The sequence below is a fragment of the Diaphorina citri genome, unplaced genomic scaffold (genome assembly GCF_000475195.1).
Source record: "Diaphorina citri unplaced genomic scaffold, Diaci psyllid genome assembly version 1.1 scaffold173, whole genome shotgun sequence".
NCBI lineage: Eukaryota > Metazoa > Arthropoda > Insecta > Hemiptera > Psyllidae > Diaphorina > Diaphorina citri.
This window is the reverse complement of record NW_007377610.1, coordinates 174636-191618: the sequence shown is the minus strand read 5'-3', so window position 1 is coordinate 191618 and position 16983 is coordinate 174636. Positions and strand designations below refer to the sequence as shown.

The 16983-nt window shown below is 35.7% G+C and overlaps 1 protein-coding gene across 1 annotated transcript; it reads right to left on the bottom strand.

Moving 5' to 3' along the window:
- Positions 1–2313: 2313 nt before the first annotated feature.
- LOC103505430 (GATA zinc finger domain-containing protein 14-like) lies at positions 2314–7692 on the bottom strand. Its single transcript, XM_017442414.2, has 3 exons — positions 4313–7692; positions 3669–3833; positions 2314–3097 (listed from the first exon to the last, which is right to left on the bottom strand). The coding sequence occupies exons 1-3, from the start codon at positions 7542–7544 to the stop codon at positions 2880–2882; spliced, it is 3615 nt and encodes a 1204-aa protein (XP_017297903.1). The 5' UTR covers positions 7545–7692; the 3' UTR covers positions 2314–2879.
- Positions 7693–16983: the final 9291 nt, after the last annotated feature.

Sequence of the window (16983 nt, the reverse complement as noted above, 5' to 3'; positions counted from 1 at the left end):
TTTTACTACCGTAGAAAATTCACCTAGTTTCATCTTTTCTTTTTCTCTCTTCTCCTCCTCCTCCTCCTCCTTCTTTCAAATTCACCTAGTTTCATCTTTTCTTTTTCTCTCTTCTCCTCCTCCTCCTCCTCCTTCTTTCTCTTCTTCTTCTTCTTCTTCTTCTTCTTCCATTTGAAATAGGTAACATTCAAACTTGCCCACAAGAACAATACAAACAATCAGATAAATACCTACATGATTCAAAATTTACATAAGGGAGAAAATGGACCGTCAGTCCGCCAATTTTCAGTCCTGTAAGGAGCGGCAGCAAGGTGATTTCACTCAAATATCTGCATAGAAATCTCGGACGGAAAACTTCAAACCTAGTCAACTGGAACAAATTTTTGCCCACATCAAATTTGGGGCAAACTTTTTCCGTCTTTTAGTCGTTTGAGTTTTGGTGAAAGTTTTCGAAAGGGATGGCGGGATTGTCTATCCCTTGGGATTTTGGTATTGTGTGAAAAACCTACGTAGGAAGGTAACAAACCACGCATACAAGAGGCCTTCATTTGTTCTTGTGTTTGATATTGGAGTAAAATTTAGCCATATGGATCCCATGAATGTCTAAAAATGGTCAACCAAATCCAGTTGTCTCTCTTGAAAAAGCAAAAAATGTAGCTCACCATGACGTGGTAGGTACCTATACAGCTGAAATGTACGAATATTTTACGGTAAGTAGGTATGTCATGAAAAAAATCGTATGAAATCATTAATCGTTCCAATAATTTCATTAAATACACTTCATTCTTCATCAATTTTGTGCTTTTTTTTTTTTTTTTTTTTTTTTTTTTTTTTTTTTTTTTTTCTTAAGCGCTTTAACAATGCTTATGGACATGTCGTTCGCGCTGAGCCTGATTAAAATTATCAATAATATTAATAACAATATCATAGTTAAACTGATGCTACCTAGATTACAATTTGAAATTGGTTTTAAATCTCATTTTAAAAAGTAAAAGCAAGCTAATAACCAGTGTGCTACTGAAGCAATGGTAAAATTAAAATTGAATCGAATATAATATGTATAGATTCATCATTAATACTGGATGAAAAGGCCCTTTACCCCCGCAGTCTGAACATTACAATGACCTTAAAGGTCCTCAAATTCAACATTTTGTATTTATAAAATTATTCGGAAGATTACCTAAAGCTTTCATTTACCTACATAATATTGTGTTTTGTAATTTGCAGAGACTTAATTTGTGTCCGCATTTTATTATTTGTGTAACATTTAAAATGTAACTCTCCATTCCTATCTCGGGTGCAAATTGTACATTGTATGAAATTAACATGAACAGTTCAATATGTAGTACGTACTTAATTAGATAGGTGGGTGTAACGATCTAACATCCGAAACTACAGATTCATGGGGAAATGTTTGTTGACACCTGAGCATTACATACTCGGATACTGGTCCTATCTTCGCTCATGGCATGGTCAACAAACATTGTACCTACCTATAAAGCAACCACTGCAGAAATCCAATTGGTTTTGTTAATGATGTTTAAAATTCTGTGTTTTTCGTGGTTTTGAGAGAAGTGAGATGGTTTTCCATTGCGTTACGTAGGTACAATATTTACATACTTGAACCTCTTTCTTCCCTTTGTTCTCAATGAAAGTAAAAGCAAACTTTGAAGAACTTCACCATATTCCTCCCAAGAGAAAATCTCAAAAATGGTCCCTTACATTGTTTCTTTTGAAAAATACTTTAGGTACCTAATTTACTTACTCTTACCTACTTTATTAAAAATAGAAAGTAAAATAAAGAGAGTTAATTTGCTTTCAAACTTTCTTTTGTCTAATGAGAATTTTTTGCGCTTCGTTTTTCGTCTTTTCTTCTCTATGTGGAAAATGTATTCTTTGTCAAAGCTCTCTTTTCTCATTTGCCATAAATCATCAATAATTTGGTTAATTAGAAGTTCTTTCCTATTATACTGATGGGGGATGTTCAGAATAAATTATACGGGTCTGTGGTAAAAAGTATTACCTCAGATTTGTGAGGATACAGAGACAGGATCTTAGGGGAAGCTATCAATTACCTATTCTCCTTGGTTGATTTTATTTTACAAAGGATTTATGTTATTTTTGTGTTTCAGAAAAAAAAGAGCAACAGTTCAGAATTTATAAATCTGTGATTACTTCTTATTAAGGTAAGCAATAAACAACATTGGAGACTAAATAAATTATTCATCTGGAATCATCCGCTTTTTACTTTGTATTAATTGTGTCATAACTGTCAGAATTCATAGCACCAAACAATATCTAATCGATAGCAAATAATAGACCGCAAAAATCTGTAAAGTTGCCTTTTATTTTGTCAAGGAATCCATTGCATATAGGTAAAAGCAAAACAATTCAATAACACCTAGGTCACCTAGGTATAAAATATACAAGTAGCTAACAGACAAAATTATATCGGCACCTATCCTTGAATTCCTTACAAGATCCTCAGTTTCTAAAAACCTTGAAATACTGTTAAGTCACTTCCGGCATGTGCATCAGTGTTTGAAATGAAACCTTTTCACGGTTTCCTTTATTTCGTCAAATTTAAGACCTTTTCCTTTAAAAGTTGAAGACGCTCATATTTGTCTATTAACTAAGTATATCCTCGCACTCGCTCCAATATGTACGAGTACATACATATATTTTAAATATTTGCTTAGTTTTAGAGAAGACAATAATAATTTTGTATATAGGTAAACAAGTAAAACTTCAAGTTCATCTCGGTGTTAGTTAAAATGTTGTATCCTAGTCTTTATGAAGGTGTACATCTTGTGGCACAAAACTTTAAATTGCTTTATATAATTTGCATAATAACCTACAAATATGTAGGTCAACTTTCCTCACTTTCTATTTGTCTTTGCTGAAGATTGAACCTCATGCAGCACTTTGTATCCATTGTGGCATTCTTGATCTTTCGGTAATTTGATGGGAACATCTTGCGTGGTCAGAAAAGCCCAAGATGACGAGTCTGATGTATTCAAAGTATCTGCCTTGGAAATGCCACACACGCTGTAGTAGACTTCGGAATCAATGGGACTTTCGATGTAGAGACAGAGACCTGAAATACATATCAGTATTTGAGCACATATTAAATCAAAGTTTTTGCAGAAAGAAGCAAAAGCTACACACGCTGTAGTAGACTTCGGAATCAATGGGACTTTCGATGTAGAGACAGAGACCTGAAATACATATCAGTATTTGAGCACATATTGAATCAAAGTTTTTGCAGAAAGAAGCAAAAGCCTAACATTGTTTCGGTTTCATATTATGGAGTTCCTCAATCGAGATATACAAAATTATCAATGTATGTATTGATAAAATCCACATTGAAAATATTGAAAGCAGATGCATATATCTGCTTTCAATATATCTGATGCGAATGTAGTACGGAACAAATTAAAGCTGAATTTTATGGAAAAGAAATAGGTCATTATTGTAGGAATGGAATTAGAAGAAAATGAGAAAGGAACAAAGAATAGAAGAATATTGTAAGAAGCATTGTAGAATTGTATTAATAAATGAGCGAATGGAATTAGAAGAAAATGAGAAAGGAACAAAGAATAGAAGAATATTGTAAGAAGCATTGTAGAATTGTATTAATAAATGAGCAAATATCACTTGGTACTTACCCTGGTAAAATCCCAAAGTCTTGGCAATCACATCGCAAATTTTGACCCACGTTTCTATCTTGGTGCCGTTTGTAGCTTTCCTCTGGTAGCAAATATTTTCTCCCTTTGGCAATTTGGGTAGACTGCATAACCTCAACATTTCACGTTGTTTTAACGCCAAACCCACTGCAAACAGCAAAACTTGTTATTAGTAATACAGCCTCAGATGTCAACAATTCCTAAAAAAAATTGCGGAATAATAGTAAATATAGACATTTAGTATGATTCTCTTTTTTATTGGTATCACGTTGTTTTAACGCCAAACCCACTGCAAACAGCAAAACTTGTTATTAGTAATACAGCCTCAGATGTCAACAATTCCTAAAAAAAAATTGCGGAATAATAGTAAATATAGACATTTAGTATGATTCTCTTTTTTATTGGTGTTAATTTATACCTTCTATCATTCCCGTAAACCGCTTTCTTGTAGAATCTACATAATAAGTCCACGAACACTGTATAACTGTAAAAGTCCAACTAAAGGCCAACCCCCAATATCTCTCTAAGCCAAATTAAAGTGTAAGGGCACCTAAGTTCCATTTTCCAAAAAGAACGCATCCCTTTACAGTCCTCTTCCTTACTTTCCAAAAAGAAATGAAACATACCTGGCACAACTTCCGGACCTGGTGGTTCTTCATTGTCAAAATGTTCTAGTGTTGTCTCAGATGTCCCATCAATTGAATTAGAGCCATATTCTGGCCATCCCTTTGACCCTTCTGTCCCAGGCTCTGTAGCAGCATAATCAATTGCAATCAAAGGTTTCCCAGACATATCAGAGGGTAGGCCAGATGATGAATTTCCATTTTTCGTTATTTTTGAACCAACTTGTTGTTTTGGATTACCAAAGTTCTCATACTTATTTATAGAATCATTGTTGGTAGCATTGGACGACTTGTTACCATTGTTAGATGTCCCAAGTTTTACTGTAGGTTCTTTAAAATCCAGTAAGGGTTCTTTGACCTCTAGAGATTCATTTGAAGTCGGACCTTTAGGTAATTTCCCTTTCCCAAGGGTATCAACGGAGTTTTCTTGGACATATTGTGTTTTAACATGAAGTCCATCTGGAGAGCGTGCTGATTCAGGGTTGAGTTGGGTACCTTTTTTGTCACCCTTTTGATCACCAGAAGATAAGCTAAAATCTTTAAACCCATGAGAATTGTCAACTGTATTTAGTAAATCTCCCACCTGGCTTTTGTCTTTTGGTGATTTTTCTCTTAGAAAATCACCTGAAGAATTGTCATTACTGTTTGGCAAACCTGATGGTTTGTCTTTGGAATTATTGTTGAGTCCATAAACGTTGGTCTTGGGTTCTGTATTCTCCGGCAATTTTATTCCTTTTGGGGATATTTGTTGTGGATTGCCGTAAGAATCATTCACGGTTCTTGCTAATTCACCCAGTTGGCTTTTGGGAAAGTTATTCAATCCATGAACATCGTTTTGAGATTCCTTATCATTTGGTGATTTTCGTGGAAGTGAATTGCCATCAGAATTATCAGCACTTTTTGTGCCTTTTAATGAGTTTTCTTTAAGTAGTTGTTGTTGATTTCCGTAAGAATTGTCCACAGTATTTGATGTCCCAGGTTGTCCTTTGGTTGGATTATTGAGTCCATACAAATCATTTGAAGGTTCTTTATTAGTTACCACATTCGTTCCTTTCGGTGCAAGTGGTTGCTGTGGATTCCCGTGAGAATTGTCCACAGTATTTGGTGATACTTCTTGTTCTTTAGTTGGATTATTGAGTACATGAACATCATTCTTTGGTACTCTTAGTGAATCACCATAAGAGTTGTCCACAGTATTTGGTGATATTCCTTGTTCTTTAATAGGATTATTGAGTCCATACACGTCATTTGTATGTTCTTTATTATCAGCCAATTTCCTTTCTTTTGGTGCAAGTGGTTGTTGTGGATTTCCATATGAAATGTCCACAGTGTTTGGTGATACTCCTTGTTCTTTAGGTGGATTATTGAGTCCATACACGTCATTTGTATGTTCTTTATTATCAGCCAATTTCCTTTCTTTTGGTGCAAGTGGTTGTTGTGGATTTCCATATGAAATGTCCACAGTGTTTGGTGATACTCCTTGTTCTTTAGGTGGATTATTGAGTCCATACACGTCATTTGTATGTTCTTTATTATCAGCCAATTTCCTTTCTTTTGGTGCAAGTGGTTGTTGTGGATTTCCGTAAGAATTGCCCACAGTATTTAGTGGTACTCCTTGTTGTTCCTTGTTAGGCTTATTGAGTCCATACACATCATTCGTGGGTTCATTATTATTAGCCAATTTTGTTCCTTTTGGTGCAAGTGGTTGTTGTGGATTTCCATATGAAATGTCCACAGTGTTTGGTGATACTCCTTGTTCTTTAGGTGGATTATTGAGTCCATACACGTCATTTGTATGTTCTTTATTATCAGCCAATTTCGTTTCTTTTGGTGCAAGTGGTTGTTGTGGATTTCCGTAAGAATTGCCCACAGTATTTAGTGGTACTCCTTGTTGTTCCTTGTTAGGCTTATTGAGTCCATACACATCATTTGTGGGTTCATTATTATTAGCCAATTTTGTTCCTTTTGGTGCAAGTGGTTTTTGTGGATTTCCATATGAAGTGTCCACAGTATTTGGTGATACTCCTTGTTCTTTAGGTGGATTATTGAGTACATGAACATCATTCTTTGGTACTCTTAGTGAATCACCATAAGAGTTGTCCACAGTATTTGGTGATATTCCTTGTTCTTTAATTGGATTATTGAGTCCATTTACGTCATTTGTATGTTCTTTATTATCAGCCAATTTCGTTTCTTTCGGTGCAAGTGGTTGTTGTGGTTTTCCGTAAGAATTGTCCACAGTATTTGGTGGTAATCCTGATTTACCTTTTCCTGGATTATTGAGTTCATTTGGTGCTATTGGTTGTTGTGGATTTCCATGAGAATTGTCCACAGTATTTGGTGATACTGCTGGTAGTTCCTTAATTAGATTATTGAGTCCATAAACATCGTTCTTTGGTACTCTTAGTGAATCACCGTAATAGCTGTTTTTATTATTTTCTATAGCTCCTGGGTTTTCTATGAGTGGATTATTGGGGCCATAGACCTCATTCTTGTGTTCTTTATTATCCGTCGATTGTATTGGCTTTTGTGAAGTTCCGTAAGCATTGTGCGCAGTATTTGGTACTCCTGTTTGGTCCTTGGACACATTGTTACCGTATCCTAAACTCCCGTTATTCTTTAATTTTGAACCCGTAGTTTCTTGATTTTTCAGTGATTTGTCGTTTTCAGTATTGTTAGAGGGTTTTTGAGCTGTCACAGAAGGTGAATCCAGTCCTAAGAGAGCATCAGACATACGGTAGGAAGGTTCGCCAGGAATTTTATCCAATTGATACTGATTTTCATTACCAAGTAATGCATCACCGGGAGATTTTGAGGTATTTTCTTCGAGTACCTCAATCGGCACATCTCCAACTATTGGATTAGTATTCTCTTTGGTGGCATCGTTTTTATCAGAATTTTGTGCCTTGTGGGATGATTTCTCTTCAGTTTCAAAGTATTCAGTATGCTCTCCTTCAGGATTATTCAAAATGATCTCCCTTTCCGGTTTCTTTGCTTTTTGTACATCATTCTGTTCTGGGTGAGAGCTTTGTAATTGTAGTAAATAAGATTCTAACGGGTCTTTGACAACTTTGTTTTTACTTTTGCTTCCTGCATTCTTGTTTGATACAGATTCCTCTGTAGCGCAAGTCGATGTTTCTACTTTCTCTCTGTTTGATGGCTTTTCTGCAGACCCTCCTTCCACTATTTCAGAAGAATTTGATACATCTAATAAGGAATTATCAGGAGGAGACATTGCGTTATCGAGTATAAACTTATTTTGAACTGTATCATTATTATCAGGAACATGTTGAGGATTTTCTAGTTCCGCTATATCTTGGGGGAGCACATGCTGGCCTAGATCGCCATAGCATACATGAAGCACTGAAAAAAAGTGTAGAAAAAATTTCTTTCTATTATTTTTTATCTTGCAGAATTATTTCATGGGTAGGTAATTAGGTGGGAATATTTTTATGTATGTTTGTGTAGGTATAGGTAATAGGTACATTTTAAATTGGGTAGCTAAAACTAAGATTTAACTGTACGTATATCTGCTACTTTCAAGACATCCAGGTGGGTACATAGGTAATTATAATTATAATTAAACATTGTTAGAGTTTCATAGTCATTGTATTAAATTTAAATTCTCTTTTAGGTAAGAAGACTAGATAGTACCTAGTATTAAAACGGAGAAGTTTATAGGTGCACACGTAAATACGCAAAGCTTTAATCTTAGATAAGTCTAGAGCTCTAATACCTAAATGAGACCAGATTTCTCTAGAATATAGATTCTATGTCAACAGCTTGCTTAGATTTTCAGTTGTTCTCAGTCAGGGATTAAGGGACTTTGTGAAAGCTCTTGTATTGAATATTAACATGGGTTGAGTGGAATATTCCTTACTAATTCTCCTAAGATGGAACTGACACGTCGCTTCACTCCTTGAGATGGGAGAGACAGAGAAATAGAATTTAAGTACCTATGGTAAAGTTCGGGCTTTCATTCTATGGAGCACGTTCCCTCATAGATAAATAAATAAACTAACATTCTCGTCACTCTATGTATAGCTATAGTTTTAATAAGTTCTAAACTTTAAGATATAAGTCCAAACTTAAGATAGCTTGACCGAAGCTAAAAGTACCAGTTTTTATTTAGCCATACTTTGTGTAGAACAGAGGTAACCAAAGTCTTGCCAACCAAGCTAAAGCAGGAACAAGTAGTGACGTAAACAAAAATCGACTAAAATATTAAGTTATGTTATTTATTTCGAATTTAAAAGTTGGCGCCGTAGGCGGTCAATTTTGGACTTAGAAAAATTAAAAAAAAAAAAGTTCAATTTTTGGACACTTTTTAATGATCCCCCTCATATGGGGAGTATTTTAAGATAGGAAATTTTCGACCAAAAATCGGCCGCCGTAGGCGGCTCAGGCTCGGGACTTAGTAGGAAATTTTCGACCAAAAATCGGCCGCCGTAGGCGGCTCAGGCTCGGGAAATTTTCATTTTTTTTTTCGAATACGTATTCCGCAAATGTAATAGAAAGTCGTGTGATGTTCACACCAGATTTTTTTTATTATTATTATTATTTTTTTAAGAGGTTTGACAGAGGGAACTGTAACTGCTTTGGTCTTATCGTCCCGAAATAGACTTAGAAAATTTTCATTTTTTTTTTTTCAAATACGTATTCCGCAAATGTAATAGAAAGTCGTGTGATGTTCACACCAGATTTTTTCTTCTTCTTCTCTTCATAAAGTTGAAGCTCTCGGTAATAGTAATACAATCATAATATTCTTCCGAGTAATCTTCTCGCAAATTTGTCCTGACAGCCTTGGAGGAAAAAAAAAGTCTTCCCGATTTATCTTTTCCTATTATTTCACAAGACGGTGAACATCACAGTCTACTTCCTACTGCAAGGTATTCTCTGGTTTTTACTTTCTATTACCGTACATATGTATCAATACGGAGTTTATGTAAAGGAGGCACTTAAATGAAAGTATTGAAAATTTGGAGTAAGTTCCATTTTTGGGACATGATTAGATATCATGGCACTTCTTCTTTTTTTCTTTCCGCCTGTGATGTTTAATACCACGTAATGTAGAGTACCTATTAGGAGTTTTGTCCCATATGGCATATTATTAGGACGAGCAAAGAATATACAGTATGATTATTTTTCCTTGGATTTTTTCTATAAAACTCACTTTGTTTTTCTACAGCAAAATTTTAAAAGGATCATGTTTAAATCAATTTATCGTGGGTTTTCAAGAAAACGTCTAAAAAAGTTAGCAGTTAATCCTCATTGCCCGTCGTAAAAGAATTTGATAGGAAAGAATGAAAGGCTTTTTCTTAATTTCTTATCGAGTCCCAGCTCCTCTAGCGTCTACATATTATAAAATACATATCGCACTAAATAACCCTTTCTTACTTAACAATGTTTTTTGTTGAGGAGGCACTTAAATGAAAGTATTGAAAATTTGGAGTAAGTTCCATTTTTGGGACATGATTAGATATCATGGCACTTCTTCTTTTTTTTTCCGCCTGTGATGTTTAATACCACGTTACCACGTAATGTAGAGTACCTATTAGGAGATTTTATCCCATATGGCATATTATTAGGACGAGCAAAGAATATACAGTATGATTATTTTTCCTTGGATATTTTCTATAAAACTCACTTTGTTTTTCTACAGCAAAATGTTAAAAGGATCATGTTTAAATCAATTTATCGTGGGTTTTCAAGAAAACGTCTAAAAAAGTTAGCAGTTAATCCTCATTGCCCGTCGTAAAAAAAATATGATAGGAAAGAATGAAAGGCTTTTTCTTATCGAGTCCCAGCTCCTCTAGCGTCTACATATATTATAAAATACATATCGCACTAAATAACCCTTTCTTACTTAACAATGTTTTTTGTTGTTTTTTTTTCTATTTTTGTTTTACCGACACCTTTCAGTTTTTTCAAAAGTTGAAATGAATTTACTTTGTGTTCATTAAAAACAAGTTTAAATTTAATTTTTCCCAAGTGTTCAGAAAAAAAGTAAAAAATAAAATTAAATAATTACTTTCTGTTTTTTTTCTATTTTTGTTTTACCGACACCTTTCAGTTTTTTCAAAAGTTGAAATGAATTTACTTTGTGTTCATTAAAAACAAGTTCAAATTTAATTTTTCCCAAGTGTTCAGGAAAAAAAGTAAAAAATAAAATTAAATAATTACTTTTCTTCTTTTGTTACTGGCCCTGCTGAATGGAACAAGGAGAATTTGCTAGTTCGACTTTTATTATAGTTTTGTTATAGGGAACTGTACCTACGGATGTTTTATCGTCCCGAAATCGAATAGAGAAGACGGACAGGATAGGCGAAAGCCAGCCGTTCCGAGAACGAACAGTTCCTATTTAGGATAAAGTTGTCCCCAGTCGGGAATTGCATTGGACCCCTTGAAGTAAGGGTTGTCGCACAAAGGCTTCTTTTCTTTTCTCCTTTTCTTCTTCTTCTTCTTCTTCTTCTTCTTCTTCTTCTTCTTTTCTTCTTTCTTCCTCCTCTTCTTCTTCTTTTGTTCTTTCTTCCTCCTCTTCTTTTTGTCTTCATTGCTTTCTTCCGTTACCTCCTGAGATAGATGATGGAAGGTGTGTACCTATTGGTATTCATTTTGAACAAGAAATACCTAAGAGACGAGAGAAAGAGAAGAAAAGAGAAAAAGTAAGACAAGGATTATTTGTTTTGTTTAATTACTTGTAAAGCTAGTAGCATCTTCTTTTCCTCTTCTTCTCTTTCTTCTTCTTCTTCTTCTTCTTCCTCCTCCTCCTCTTCTTCTTCTTCTTCTTCTTCTCCCCCTTCTCTTTCTTCGTCTTCTTCTTCCTCCTCCTCCTCCTCCTTCTTCTTCTTCCTCCTCCTCCTCTTCTTCTTCTCCCCCTTCTCTTTCTTCTTCTTCTTTACCATTTTCTCGCCCTCTCCTCTATGCTCTTTCTCCCTACAGTCTGCCCAGTCGGGAATTGCATTGGACCCCTTGAAGTAAGGGTTGTCGCACAAAGGCTTCTTTTCTTTTCTCCTTTTCTTCTTCTATTTTAAAAAAAAAAAAAAAAAAAAAAAAAAAAAAAAAACAGATGCCAATAGTTGACGTAGATTTTTTCTATTGTTCAGGGAAATCAGGTATGTTTGCTTTGTAGAAAATCTGCTCGCGTATTTAATCAAGATTTTTTTCCAAATGATCAATTTTTGTCGTGGATCAGCACAATTCTTGTTAAAAAATGGAAAGGTCATATACCTAGTCATATTTTAGCGACCAAAACATAAATGTGTGCGGTGTGTGGTGTGTGCCTCTCATAGAATGGTATATCACATCACCAGAGAGTAAGGTACTACGTAGTTCCCTAATAATAATCATCTACCCAATAATAATGAAATTGTAACTATTATGTTCGATTTTTCTTCGCCACCACTATTTACTGCTTCCTTAATGTCTCGTTTCCAAACCTACATCATTAGCAAACAAATTTATTTCAATCTGACGTGTTTACCCAAGAGCTCATTTTGGTCTGCCTGCTCAACATTCAACGCCAAAAACTATCGGTACTAAGGTACTATTAAGTATTACAGGCACAATTACCATGTCTGCTACCAACCTCAACGCAATCGTCAACAGCAACGTAACTTGTTCACCTGTATACATAGCAACTGAACGTCATATAGGATGTAGGTGAATATCAGATGAAATAAAGAAATCACAATTACCATGTCTGCTACCAACCTCAACGCAATCGTCAACAGCAACGTAACTTGTTCACCTGTATACATAGCAACTGAACGTCATGTAGGATGTAGGTGAATATCAGATGAAATAAAGAAAAACAAAGCTGAATTGTGTTGAGCATAAAGATGAGTAGCCGTCACAAGTAGTTCCCCACACTACGAAATTTTAAGACTTTACCTGGACTCGAAAGAGCAACCTTCAGAATCCAGATATTTCACTGCCCGAACCACTGCCACTTGGTACAATTTTGAGGCAAAGTCACTACTTTAGATCGAGGTTGGTCTTTTAGATGATTAGATCATAAGGAAGCTTTTTGGACTATGTGTGGTCCCAGCTTTAGACTCCGTCACTAAAAATCTCAACAGTTATAACTACATACAATACTACTACAAAACCAATTTTGAGGCAAAGTCACTACTTTAGATCGAGGTTGGTCTTTTAGATGATTAGATCATAAGGAAGCTTTTTGGACTATGTGTGGTCACAGCTTTAGACTCCGTCACTAAAAATCTCAACAGTTATAACTACATACAATACTACTACAAAATCCCTATCGAAAAAAATCCTCAATATTTCGTTTTAAGTTTACGTAAATCGATTGCAGATTAAAGTTCAAATAAGCTTGGTGCTTCTTTGATCTCTCCATTTCCTATTTTGCAGAATGTAGATAGTTGTTTGTATTCTATGCTGCAAACATGTTAGGGAAACGATATATCATTTCGGCTATACGTTCCTTCAAATTCTCGTTACTTCCAGCCAAGCATAGCTCTCATGGCACGTTATTACATGGTTTATGCTTTTCACAACAAATTCCTTCATCCTTAGAGAGAGAGTTATTTTTCTTAGCTTCTTAGCTACTCATTTCTGTCCCTTTATATCCCTTACTATTCCAGTCCCACTCCTAGCTCTGCTCCTTTATATTCTGCCTTTTTCTGTTCTCCTCCTCCTCCTCCTCCTCCTCCTCCTCCTTCTCCTCTCTTTCCTATCCTTATCTTTCGCTTGTATGTCCATTCTCTCTCTCTCTCTCCCCCCTGTATGCATTGTGATTTGTGCTGTCTCATCTTTTGGCATCCGAGGAATGTTGAGTTACAAGAACAGTGTAGGTTTCAAGAACAGTAGGTACCACGTGCTTCGTTTCTATACTTACGAGTAAGTATACTCTTTGGTACTCTTAGTGAATCACCATAAGAGTTGTCCACAGTATTTGGTGATATTCCTTGTTCTTTAATTGGATTATTGAGTCCATTTCCGAGGAATGTTGAGTTACAAGAACAGTGTAGGTTTCAAGAACAGTAGGTACCACGTGCTTCGTTTCTATACTTACGAGTAAGTATATGTACCTAGATGTACAATATATTCTTTATCTATTGCTAGAGCTGAAAGTTGAAGATATGAAGACAAGCTCAAAGGTAGTTATAAGTACATTATAACCTATGCAGAATAGAATGGACATAGGTATTTACTTTGTTCATGCCTACTAAAAGCATAGGACCGAAATGTCCATTTACTCTCGCTGTCTAAACAAGGTCTAGTACATTTGTGAGGTAGGTGGAATCACCATTCTACCACATAAGAGGTGTCTCTACTTTGTTCATGCCTACTAAAAGCATAGGACCGAAATGTCCATTTACTCTCGCTGTCTAAACAAGGTCTAGTACATTTGTGAGGTAGTCTTTTATGTGGTAGAATAAGTGATTTTTATAGTAATTCGAGCTTTGTACCACCTATGATGCCTCTTACTTTCGAAAGCTTCTTCTAAACTGTGTCAACTGTAGAGTTCTGACAGCAGAATTTCAAGGTCAAATAAAATAAATGGCAAGTTTTGCTCATTCAAGACTCGCCAAATTATCGCTTTAATGTAGCTAACAGCTTTTGTTCATATTGTACTCATTGGTAAGTTGTATGCTTGTAGTAGTTTTCTGTTTCTATTGTTGGAAATTTAATTATAAATTTTGAGGTTATCAATATTATTTCAATTCCACCATTCGAAACAAAGAAAGCTCACCCACAGCTCCCTGGAGGAAATAAAAAGGTTCCCTATCAGAAATATTGAAGAATAAAAAACATCAGCGAACATTGTTTTGGAGTTTTTCACTTCACCCAGCAAGAAATTTGTGCTGAAGATGTTTTGGCATCTCCACAAAATAGTGGATGATAAATGTTCAATTTCAGATTACGTTCATGTTTAACAGTTTTACCGTAATCTTTAACAGTATAGCCTATTACGATGACTCCTTCAGACTATAAAATCAGAGAGTTGGGCTCTTTATTTTGCCAAATACGTGAGATCTTATTTAGACTGAAGGAGTAAAGGGACTTTTCAGTCTCCCTCTGGCACTCTAAAGGGACTTTTCAGTCTCACTCTGGTATATTCTATGCAGAAATATTGAAGAATAAAAAACATCAGCGAACATTGTTTTGGAGTTTTTCACTTCACCCAGCAAGAAATTTGTGCTGAAGATGTTTAAAAAAAAAAAAGGAATTTTAATTGTGTTAAGCACAAATGCTTGTCACAAATGTCGTTCCCCACTTAATATACTACGCTAAATTTTATGACATGACTTGGACTCGAACCACCAACCTCCAGATTCAAAGTCCACCGTGCTAACCACTGCACCACTGAGGTTGAAGATGTTTTGGCATCTCCACAAAATAGTGGATGAAAAATGTTCAATTTCAGATTACGTTCATGTTTGACAGTTTTACCTAATCTTTAACAGTATAGCCTATTACGATGACTCCTTCAGACTATAAAATCAGAGAGTTGGGCTCTTTATTTTGCCAAATACGTGAGATCTTGTTTAGACTGAAGGAGTAAGGGGACTTTTCAGTCTCCCTCTGGCACTCTAAAGGGACTTTTCAGTCTCACTCTGGTATATTTCTTTGGTACTCTTAGTGAATCACCATAAGAGTTGTCCACAGTATTTGGTGATATTCCTTGTTCTTTAATTGGATTATTGAGTCCCGACACAGACCACAAGCGTCCAATGTAGCAGTTGTTTCATCGCTACGAAATAAAAACGGCGGTGAAACACTCATCTTTTAAAACAACTATTTACGTCATTTGTATGTTCTTTATTATCAGCCAATTTCGTTTCTTTCGGTGCAAGTGGTTGTTGTGGTTTTCCGTAAGAATTGTCCACAGTATTTGGTGGTAATCCTGATTTACCTTTTCCTGGATTATTGAGTTCATTTGGTGCTATTGGTTGTTGTGGATTTCCATGAGAATTGTCCACAGTATTTGGTGATACGATTTACCTTTTCCTGCATTATTGAGTTCATTTGGTGCTATTGGTTGTTGTGGATTTCCATGAGAATTGTCCACAGTATTTGGTGATACTATATTCTATGCTATGCTATTCTTTAATTAAAAATAGGAAATCATTAAAGGTCTCTCAACAGACTCTCGCTACCATGAAGGACCTTTCTAACCGACACAACAATACCTACATACTAAAATCCTCATCTTTTTCTCTTAATAATCGAAGCAATTGTGTGTTTGTCGAAGTGGAAACTGTGAGACCGTTCCATTCTTTTCTTCTTCTTCTCCTCCTCCTCCTCCTCCTCCTCCTCCTCCTCCTCCTCTTCCTCCTCCTCTTTCTCCTCTTCTTCTCTTTTTCTTCTTCTTCCTCTCCTCCCTTTTCTTCCTTCTTCTTCCTCCTTCTCCTTGGCTTCTTCTCTTCCTCTTCCTTCTTTCTCTTCCTCTTCTCCTCCTCTTCCTTCTTCTTATTCTTTCTCTTTTTCCTTAGCTTCTTCTTCTCCTTCTTCTTCCTGTTCTCCTTCTCTTCTTTCCTCTTATTCTTCCTTTTTCTAATTTTCCTCCTCCTTCGTCCTCCCCCCTCTTTTCCTCTTTTTACTTTCTATTCATACCTACCTGAGACCGGTATTTGTGGTAGGTCTGAAAACATAAATCTAAATACATAATCATCATGAGTGAGTGTGACTTCTCTATTATTTGCCTACGCCTATACTGACAGGTGTCAGTATTATGACTCTATCAAATGGAATTTCAAGACAATTTATTTATACCTGTACCGTTTCAGAAACCATAAATAAACCCGGTTAATCTGACATCAACAGAAACCTCATAGCTTGAGGTACACCTACTACACTGAGGTACCTCTACACGAGCAAACGATTATTTTCATCTTTCATTTGACGGACAAACTTTCGGTTCTATTCCGGTAGGTACTCCTTGTCCAAATTAAATAATGAAACTGTTTTATATTCAAGAAGAAACGAAAAAAAGGAAAAATAAAATTATAATCAAATTCAGATTTTTCCGCTCCACTTCTCATTCAAGTTGACGTAAATTCTTCGCCCTTGCGCTGATCTGTCGACAATTTAATTCTTCTTGTCTTCAAGGAAAGTCCTGTGCTGCCATAAGTCCCTCAGACTTAAAACAAATGTAATTTAGTTCAGGAAAGATCGCGTCATAATTCACTTTGAGTGAACACCTTGTTTGTCCTTCAGTCCTTTGTGCCCAAGCCCAACATAATTATCTTCCCCAAGGAACCATAGCGTTGTCTTTAGTAACAAGGTACAAAGTATTGTTTCTACATGTGTAACAGTCAGAAAGTTTAGTGTGAAGTGTCACAGAGCTCATATTTATATTATTAAGAGACAACAGTTTTGCTCAATATGAGGACATAATATATGACCCTCGGGAAAGTGGCTCTCTCTAAAAATCGACGTGACACTCAAAGTGCTATAAGAACTTCAGGGACGAAAGAAGTAACAAAGAAAAGAGCTAGTCAGTCGTCACTACCTCTCCTCCCTTTTCTTCCTTCTTCTTCCTCCTTCTCCTTGGCTTCTTCTCTTCCTCTTCCTTCTTTCTCTTCCTCTTCTCCTCCTCCTCTTCCTTCTTCTTATTCTTTCTCTTTTTCCTTAGACACCTACTACACTGAGGTACCTCTACACGAGCAAACGATTATTTTCATCTTTCATTTGACGGACAA

Coding starts and splice junctions, on each gene's coding strand:
- LOC103505430 (XM_017442414.2), bottom strand. CDS start 7,544: ATGTCTCCTCCTGATAATTCCTTATTAGATGTATCAAATTCTTCTGAA. Junction 3,834..4,312: donor AGGTCCGGAAGTTGTGCCAG/GTATGTTTCATT, acceptor TGCTGTTTGCAG/TGGGTTTGGCGTTAAAACAA. Junction 3,098..3,668: donor GACTTTGGGATTTTACCAGG/GTAAGTACCAAG, acceptor TATGTATTTCAG/GTCTCTGTCTCTACATCGAA.